The 10,115-nt window shown below is 41.4% G+C and overlaps 1 protein-coding gene across 1 annotated transcript in view; it reads right to left on the bottom strand.

Annotated features, from left to right (window-relative positions):
* Window positions 1–3,901: 3,901 nt before the first annotated feature.
* Window positions 3,902–10,115, bottom strand: part of LOC140925327 (bifunctional glutamate/proline--tRNA ligase-like) — a 36,358-nt gene continuing 30,144 nt past the window's right edge. Inside the window, exons 30-35 of the mRNA XM_073375330.1 lie at window positions 9,683–9,856; window positions 9,069–9,152; window positions 7,186–7,262; window positions 6,050–6,128; window positions 5,493–5,557; window positions 3,902–4,494 (exon numbers count right to left, since the gene is read on the bottom strand). Coding sequence (XP_073231431.1) covers window positions 4,338–4,494; window positions 5,493–5,557; window positions 6,050–6,128; window positions 7,186–7,262; window positions 9,069–9,152; window positions 9,683–9,856 — 636 coding nt within the window. The 3' untranslated portion in view covers window positions 3,902–4,337. The remainder of the gene's footprint in view (window positions 4,495–5,492; window positions 5,558–6,049; window positions 6,129–7,185; window positions 7,263–9,068; window positions 9,153–9,682; window positions 9,857–10,115) is intronic.

Below are 10,115 nucleotides of genomic sequence, written 5' to 3'. Positions count from 1 at the left end.
CTTTTATAGTCAAGGCTGAGTCGCAATCGGAGTCGGAGTCGTAATCAGATGCGTAGAACGTTAAGATCTAGTGAAAACAGGGTTCCGATTCAGCTTACGTTTACGACTCAGTCGTTTACGATCAAGTGAAATCTGGGTCGTCGGAGTAACAAGCAGAAGCGGAGAAACTAAACCGATCACAAAGCGTGGGAACGTGTATTGGTTTATCCTACAGCTTCTGCTTCCGACTCCGACAATCTGGTTTTCACAAGATCGTTAACGACGGAGTCATAAGCGGAGTCCGAAGAAAATGGAAACATTCTGATTTTTCCACCGCTGATTCGCTTACGACTCCAACTCTCACTCCTACTCCGTTGCTAGTGAAAACCATCCTTCAGTCGCGAAAGATCCGTTTTACCACCATTCAATGAGTATTGGTTCTTCTTCGCGTAGTACACGGCCGTCCAGCTGCACCTTTACTCACAAGCCCTCTCGAGTCGGAGTCCCGTTTCCTCTCTTCCCTTTTATGCGCGGAGGAAGTGTATCAGTTTTCAGATACCAGAGCCTCTTTATCGTGATAGGTTTTACAACAACTGTTCCCTATATTTCTTCTAACAATTACTTCATTCCAGAGCACTCAATTGCTTTTGGATTTCCACTGCCTTATATATCATAAAACGCATTGAAAACAGACAAATTGGAACAAATCGAAACGCTTTACGAAAACAACATAACTAGTACTCGTCTATAATACAAAAAAAATTCAAGACGAGTTGAAGAAGTTAGATCTGAATGGGCCCAGATAACCCCGTCAAAAAGTAATTTTTTTTACCGACTAAAACTGCGCATTTTGAAACGGCATGCAACGCTTTCCTTTTAGAAATCGTAATTAAGAAATTCCTACCTTGATAAACGTCATTTTAGTGAACTCGCTACTCTAGTATTAATCATGTCCGTTAGCTAGACATTGCAAATGAAATGAATTATTTCTGAAATTTTAGACGATCTCTGCAGCAGGTATCCGGATTAGAAACAAATTAAGTGTTTCATCAACAGGCGTTAAGCCTTTAAGACTCAATTAATTCACCAAATTTAAAAGTAAATCCCTTATTCTTCACAAACAATGTCGCCATGAAGATTGGCTGTATAAAGAAGAGAAACGGCAGAAGGGCCATCTTAACACATCTGTATTTGAATTTAGGTCTTGATTGGAATTTAAAATTTATAATATAAAAGTCGTATACGAAGCTAGACTAAAAAACTCGCATAAAATAATTTCCTCTAAATATATTCACGTTCAATTCAATCATAATTTTTGTGTTACTTTGTGGACATTTTTCACCACTCGTTAGACCAAGGTAGGAGTAGTGGGGAGGGGTAACTTAGTTACCTACCGATGAAACAGTGACCTGTAGTTGTGTCCTGTGCAATGTGACCTCTAATACGTTACATGTAAATGTAATGTCTAGACGACTTTAACGTCTCTAGCATAGAGACAAAGTAACCGCCAATTAAAAAAGAAACCATCTAAAATCGCTCTAAAACAACGTAATACATTACACGTCTCTGATCAGATATAGATGTAGACGCGAAAATTGAACATTGTATTGTATCAGTTACCGTTATTTTCGAGCGTACAAGTAGCGTAAAATTCTGCAGCGTAACTTTTTCTGTTTAATTCTTTCCAGTATAGAGATAAAATTGCGGGGGAAAAATGCATCCGAGGTTTTTTCTTAGTGATCGTTCGGCAGGGGTATTTTGCAGAACGCTGAACGCCGAACGACTCTGAGTTTAGTGACTGGGGTTAGGAAACTGAGTGAATCAGGTTTTATTTAGGGTCATTACACATACTGGGAAAGCTGACCTGAAACTTGATTCACTCAGGGCGCGATCCATTCAACCGAAGTTTCCGGAAATTTCGGTCCAAAACTCAATGGATCGGTTCGGTCCAACCAGAAAAGTTTCGAAAAAACAGGTCCACCTTTTGAGGTGGTCCTCTTTTCCCGGTCGGACCGGTCTGAATGTTGGTTGAATGGATCGCGCCCTCAGTTTCCTAACCCTAGTCACCAAACTTAATAGCCATTCGGCATTCTGCAAAATACCCCAGCCGTACATGAGGTACCCAGGTTTCAAATAGCTCGTGAAAATGCCAGAGCTCTTGACAGAGCGGAGCAGCAGATCCAGCTATCGATCGCTAGCAATAAGCATGCGGCCTTTTCACGACCTCAATTGATCTCTTCTTAAAAACGACAAGTAAAGAGAAAGATGTAACTTAGTGGTACAACAAGCGGCAAAATACAATCGACCATAGAAGTGGAAGAAGAAGTAGAAGACACGATCCTGTCCGAATTCGATCAGAAACTTACCTCAAATAAGTTAATTCAGTAGCTAGTGCTCCCAAATATTATGGCTGTATAGCATGCTTAGCGATTCTTGAATCTTTACATTGGTGAAAAAACGACGATGTTTGTAAATCCATCGCTTGTATGTTGTTCTAATCAACATTGTTCGAAATGACCGCCATTTAGAATACCATGACACGAGACTTCAGGCTCGATTGCCAGCGGTTTCAAATCGAACTTTCGGGGTACATGGTGTACGTAAAGGTGATGTTACACGGGACGATTCGCAACGACGATTTTTAGCACAACACATCGTTGCAATGCTGGAACAATGTTTGGTTTTAGATGTCAGCCTTCCATAGTATTTTCTTTCTTTAGACATTGGTGTCCGAAAGATATACCTTAAATAGATCTGGCCCTGGGTGAAAAGAAGTAATAAGGGGATGGGTATAGCCTGCGTAGCTGGCGGGATTAGCGGGAGTGCTGTAGTTTTCTGGCGGCGGAACAACCTAGCAAAGTTTGCCACTCCCTTCGCGTGGCGGCTCCGCCGCCAAGAAAGTCACCCGGACAAGAATTCAGCCGGCTACGAAGGCTAGGGTGGGCAAAAAGGATACACTCCCTTACACGTGTCTTTATTCAACGGTGTTACAAGGGACCTTCAAGGGCAACCCTCGCGTAGGACATCATTTTTCGGAAAAACCTTGCAAATGCTTTTCTTATTGTAATACCATCAAGAAATATATCCTCAGCGATCTATTTGGCCCAGAAATCGAAACTGAAAGTGTTAAAAAAAGTCGTTTTTGCGCGACCTACGTCAACCGGAAGTGAAGCGCTTTCCATTTAAGGATACGCTTAACGCAAAAGTCGTAGTACGAAGTGTCTTTGCTCTTGAGGAGAGGATTTACCCGAAAATTTGGGCAAAAATCAATGCCCAAGAACCCAAAAAGTCCACTTCCGGTTGACGTGCGTCGCTCAAAAAACGCCTTTGCTTAAGCGCCCATCCTGTGCTAGAGATTACGGAGCATTATACGTTTATGGGAAACTGCCCACCTACCCCTCCCCTAAGCCTGGAAAAGTGATGGTGGAACATTGTGGTAGAACAGTGGAAAAGTGATGGTGAAACTTACAGTGTGGTAGGACAGTGGAACAGTGATGGTAGAACAGTGTTGTGGAACAGTGGAACAGTGATGGTGGCAATGTGTGGTGGAACAGTGGAAAAGTGATTGTGGAACAGTGATGGTGGAACAGTGATGGTGGAACTGTGTTGTGGAACAGTGGAAAAGTGATGGTGGAACAGTGTGGTGCAACAGTGCAACAGTGATGGTGGAACAGTGTTGTGAAACATTTTGGCCTAAGTGAGCAGTAAGTGTTAATTTTGGCTTAGGGAAGGGGTAGGTGGGCAGTTTCCCAGAAACGTATTTGTCTCAGATAGCACATTGCAGTCAATGAACAGCAGTGGCGGCCACTAAAACCTTCGTTCGTCTTTTGCATTTTTATGTATGTGAAGTTGTCCAAGACCGAATATGTACACCTCTCCAGTTTTCGGCTCCCGCGCGCTACGATTAAATAAGATAACGGCAATTGAAGAGATTTTTATTCTAGCCTTTGGCTTTGATACAATCTTGCACATACATACTCACTACATGGTACTAAAACAGAACTGTTCAGGAAACGCCATAGAAGCCTTTAGAGACCACGGCAATGATAGCCATTACCTGCATTTCTCTGATTTAGCTCAAGTCCTATAAGGAAATCCGTAATATCACGAACCATTCCGCGCTTAGCAACGGACGATGGACTGGTGACCAGTCCAGGGTCGGTCGCAGTTTGATTTATTCTACAGGGCCAAGAGCCATTGGCGCGCTTGATAGAGGCAACGAGCCTTGAATAGAAATTGCTTTTCCAGGCTACCGTAGAAAAGTGTCGATACAAACACAGGATTGAACAAACTGGAGAAAAATTGTTAGCGAGAGAAGCCAGACTTTTGCAATTATATAATATTAGATTGATGTTGCCTTAATAACTTCTGCCAAATAGCGTGTAATACTTGGGGGGTTGATCACACTCCGGGTAAACACACTTTGTGTCAGCGGTTAACTCCATGGGCTGGTCAAACGGGATACACAAGCTTTTGGCGCCCATAGACGGGGCTCCTGCCTCCAAATCTTGGTCCCTGAGAAACAACAACATTTAATTATCACAATACAATTTCGCAAACTCTGTTTCAATACATAAGAACAGCAGAATAAGGTGAACTTTGATAAATATCACAATTTTGCAGCCTTAAGGCTATGTCCTGTCTATACCGGACTAGCCTGCGTAGCAGGCGTTGAAAGGGGTAGGGGATACGGAGGAAGGGAAAAAGGAAGGGGGGTTGGGAAGAGAGGGTAAGGGACTCCCTTCCCTTTTCTCCTCCTTCGCGCTTTCTCCCTTCCCTCCCCTCCCCTTTTTGCGCCTGCCACGCAGGCTATACCGGACAGCTGTTCTTGGCGACACGAAAAGCTGTCCGCTATAGTGTGTACAACTATCCGATATGTGACTCTCCCCTTTAGAGATCGCTGCAGCGCGGCTTCGCTGGGTCACTAAAATCGCGCTACCATAACTATTTTTGTGTGTGAACAGGGGCCCTATCCGGTATGAATTACGTGGCGGCGCTAAAGCTGTCCGGTAGAGTATGAACACCTATCCGATATGTGACGCTCCACTTTAGAGAGATCGACGCTGCACAGCTTTGCTGCGTCACTGAAATCGCGCTGCCACAACCGTTCTTGTTTGTGAACAGAAGTGCTATACGATATGAATTTCATGGCAGCGCAAAAGCTATCCCCGGCAAAATAATATGAACATAGTCTAAGAGAAGTGTGGTGGGAGATTGGTGGATACAATGGCCAGAAGTCATATTCACGAGTTTTACATAACGTACGCTGATCTACATAGACAAATTCTCAGCAAAGAAATGAAAATGGTGGGCTTTTCATTAGCCGTGTCCAAAAACTTTTTCAGACAACAAAATTTCGTTTATTACATAGAAAAAAGTTTCTATCATTATTTCTGGAAAGAATTTTTGCTAGTTATTCAGAGCCATTCAGATCCTTGGCGCGCATATAAATATCAACATTAAATATGCCACATCTTGTGGACGGAGCCTGGCATTTCGAATGTGTTCAATACCTCGCACTATCTTTCTTGATCTTGCCTTCGCAAGTCCCATCACCACAAAACGGCGCCTGGATGATCTGAAATAGAGATATAGGAAAAGTTGGTAGAATGTTCATGTTTATTACGGTATGCAGAATGCCTATTCACAAGTGACACGAGTTTTCGTACAAAATTTGACCGAGACCTGGCCTCCTGGTGTTCAAATGCAGGAAAGCCAGTCTAGTTAACCGATTTCTCGCTTTCTGTAGTTGGTCGGAAATTCTCTACACGAACACTTCAATTTGGTTATCAAATATGCATACACTTCCGTTGAAAGAAGGCGAGTTCAGGCGAGAGAGCTTTCAGAGTCAAAGACAAGAATCCGCTCTTCACTTTCCCGTAAAAAATGAATTCCCAGTTTATTAGGTTGAAATTTCTCATCTTAGTATGTGCTAATTAGAACTTTAGCTGTTAAGCAGTATTGTCATTGCAGATTGATTGTTTTCTTGTATTTTTCAAACGTAGTTTCTCATTTTTCTTGAACTGTCACTTCGTCACCCTTCAAGACGAAATCCACTAAAAGCACACACCTTTTGCTTATCCAGCAAAGCGTTGAACTCGGACCAAGAGTGCGTTACCGCCATGTTAGCATGTAACTCCTTCTTTGCTCTGAAAAATAAAAAATTAAAGGTCATATAAACGAAGAATAAATGCATAACCTGTGCTTGAATCGAAATGGATCAGACAAATGGTACATATTCACATGAACTTTCAAAATTTAACAATAAAACATGTCAAAAGTAGGTTGAGTTTGATCGTCCGGGTGAACGTAGTCCTGAATAGGACTGTTGTTGTTGACAGTGACTGACGTTTCGACAACCTGTGCGGTAGTCATCTTCAGAGTCAAAGTGAGTTGTATCACGTCAGTAGATGGTATTAGAAAGAAAGAAACTTACTTTAGAAAGCTGGTTTACTAACTTAGAACAAACTCCACTGAATCGTAGCCAGCGCCGTACAAACGACTTATTGACGAGATCAAGCAAAACTAACTACGAGAGAACGACTGGAGAACTGATAATTTGACTAACAATAGACGACTAGTTAACTGTGACAATAGACGGATCGAAACGCACCAAGTACTGATTACGAGTCTTCTTAGCCAATAACATCACGGCTTAACTGACAGACGACGAATAACATCGCGACGTAATTGACCAATCAGATCAATAACCAGAGTATAATACCATCTACTGACGTGATACAACTCACTTTGACTCTGAAGATGACTACCGCACAGGTTGTCGAAACGTCAGTCACTGTCAACAACAACAGTCCTTTTCAGGACTACGTTTACCCGGACGATCAAACTCAACCTACTTTTGAAATGACTCCTGGATTCAAACCTTTCACAATAAAACATGTAAGAGATAGGAGTTACAGGGTTTAACTAATAAAACACCCCTGTTCCGTTTGGACGGCTAACATCCCTATCTTTCCTCTTTAGACAATCAACTGGGGAGAGAAGGAGCTAGGAGAAAGCGTGGCACAGTTGGTTAGAAACTGGGTCGGAGTTGTATCGAATTGCATTATAGGACTGTTTAGGGGAACAAATTTTGACCCAGATACCTGTGCAAACTTGTAACTACAATAGCCGTCCCCATAACAGCTCCATAGTGCAATTTTGTTACAACACCAGAACATGCAAACGTACAAAATGCAGTCTTACTTATTATACATATCGTGGTGAATACGCTCTAGTGTCTCCTGAATGATATCTTCAATATCAGCCTGATTGACAGAATTCTACGGAAAAGCAAAGGAAAACATTACATGTACACCAAAGAAAAAAAATCAGTTTGGCTTTCCCGAGCAGCAAGACTCTTAGACTTGTTCAGGGGCAAGGGAAAAACTGTCATGACCTCTGACTGTTGCAGGCATTTCATTCCATATTTTTGTTTCTTAATCCAACATTATGAAATCTTTCAAAAAATGCCTTAAAAAGGAAAATAAGAGAAAAAAAAATACTTTTTGACGTCAGAGCTTCAGAAGACTGTTACAATGATCTCCGAGGAATCATTCCATCTCTCAACTCGTGGTTGTCATAATTTTATTGTATTAGTGTATCAGTAGTCTCTAGTCATAACTGGTGGTTGTCATAGTATATCAGTAGTCTCTAGTCATTATGTCAGTTTTCTAGTTAACTCTCAAAGGTAACAATTGTAATATGACTGTCTCACATAACCTGACTGCTGGCATAATCGTCCACAGTTGCCATGGCACCAAGCGCACGTTTATTATGTATTTCCAGTCATAATATAGCGGTGGTTAGCTCGAAAGCTAAGCTCCTCTGACCACAGTACACTTAATAATAATAATAATAATAATAATAATAATAATAATAATAATAATAATAATAATAATAATAATCTTTATTTCTTAAGATAAAATTACATATCCTAAGTTACAATATAAACTCAAAAAACTGTTTACATATCATATCCAAAAATTATTCTGTTACTTAAAACGTTCTTAAACCTGTCAGTGTAGATTCTAGGGACAGAGACTGACGTATTTCTAAGATTGTACCTCGTGTTCTTTTCCCTAGGTAAAAACTGGAAGAACGGACATTCGGGGTCATTCGATCTTTTTTTGTAGAGTGTCTTGTCCGCCTTCTCTAGCAAGTCCCTGATATTTACATTCTTGGACATAAACTTTCTTTTCATACACCGGTCTAAAAAATTCTGTAGTACTTATACCCAAGCCATTAATTTTCTTTTTTTTCCCCTTCTTCTTCTACTTTATTAGTGTATTCTTACCTTACTATATATAATGTTAATATTTTATAAAGTGTGAATAATAAAATTGAATTGAATTGAATTGAGGTTTATTGGGTCTCTAACCCCCGCTTTGTTGTATTTAAAAACATGACCAGCCAAGATTAGCGTAGCTACTCGCGGGCATGCTTTTAAATTGCATTTCAATCCTGAAAACAAAAAAAATGTATGTATATATGTAAGGGGTGTGTGAACGTAAAACATGAAAGCGGGGAGAAGGCAAAGTAACGTGTTATAACAGTTGGTAAAACTCACAAGATTCAATTCCAGGCGCTTTCTTCGGCTGCGCAAATCTTTTGTTCGTGTGACTGCAACACTGAATTCTAAAAATGTTGAGGAGTTGGGGCGAATCAAGAGGGGAGGGGAGGGGAAGAGGGCACAGAGAGAGAAGAGAGTACTGTTTTCTCCCCTCTCCCTCCCCCCCTCTTTCTAACTAACATCTACCCTATGGGTTGCTAATTCTCCTCTCCCCATTCCTCAAGGAAACCGGTCGTTTCGATACAAAATCGTTTCGATATAAACTTGCACTGAAATTGCACAAAAATTTCATTCTCTTCAAGTATAGTTTGCGCGTGAACAAGAAAAACATTTTGGATGAATACTCTTCGTTCTTCAAGCCAAATTCGTGAAGCTATTTACTGAATAAACTTGTATCGAACGACTCGTATCGAAACGACCGGTAACCCTTCCTCGGTGATAAAATCAAACATGGCCGCCATGGCATGGTACTTAAAGAAACAGATTCAACTCCCCCAAGCTTTGCAGGCGTGGTTACCTTTTCTCCTGTATCTCTTCGTACCATAACCGCTTGCCCTGCCTTCACGTCACGTGGTCCCACTTCAAGACGGATTGGAACACCCTACAAGTTTCAGATCAAAATATCGCCACAGTTGTCCGGGGACTGGTTATAAATTGGAAACATGCGAAATTTTTTTTACGCCTCTCTCGACTCGAAAAACGGACGTTGCAAGTTTTTGACACAAAGCTGCATATTCAGCCTTTCACTCATTCCCTCTAGTGGTCATTTGAAACGCGTTCTTTTCTTGATTTCCTTCAAGGTGCCACATCAAACAAAACGATATTTAAAGCCACGTAAGCCATTCCCCAACATGTTTGAATGTATTTTTGTGATTGAACGAGAACGCTCAAATCAAGCTCGCATAATACTCGATAGCAGTACTACTTTGAAACTTCGCCTTATCTTTTCTGAGCATCAACGGTATCGAAAGTTGACACGAGGTATTGGCAGTGTTTCGGGAAATCTCAAAAGATGTCTCCAAATGCTCCGATTTTGTCACAACATATTCAGAAATAACCGATCATTCTCGAAGATGACCCGACAGCTTCCGAAAATGACCGAATTATTCCGAAGTTTCCGAAAAGTAATACCTTAAGTTCCCAGTGGTTAAACTTCCATCCAGGTGAGTAGTTGTCTCTGTAATCGCCCTTTGCTCGGATGCCGGCATCTTTCAGTTTGCCTTCCAACGCGCTACAAGTGTTTAATAGCTTGGTCTTCTCTTCATCTGGTAACGTTGCTGTTAGGCCACACGGAATAATGACAGCCTGTAGGGAAGAAAAGACATGGAGTACTTCACTTCCGGAGACAGTTATCATTTACAAGTTTACTATTTTTCATTGGTTGCGCGGGAGACTGGATAGGCATAGTGTCGAACTGCACTATGGGACAGTTTTGACCCATCTTCCTGCGCGAGGAGCAGTACACCGGCCATTTTTCCACTCGCAAACCTCAAGATATCCGCCAGCAGATTGCGGAAACTGATTGGTTCTTAAAAAATTGTTATGATTATTAGCCAATCACGGT

The sequence above is a fragment of the Porites lutea genome, chromosome 14, assembly GCF_958299795.1.
Source record: "Porites lutea chromosome 14, jaPorLute2.1, whole genome shotgun sequence".
Taxonomy (NCBI): Eukaryota; Metazoa; Cnidaria; class Anthozoa; order Scleractinia; family Poritidae; genus Porites; species Porites lutea.
Note: the sequence above shows the minus strand (reverse complement) of the source record. Positions and strands in the feature narration are given on the sequence as shown.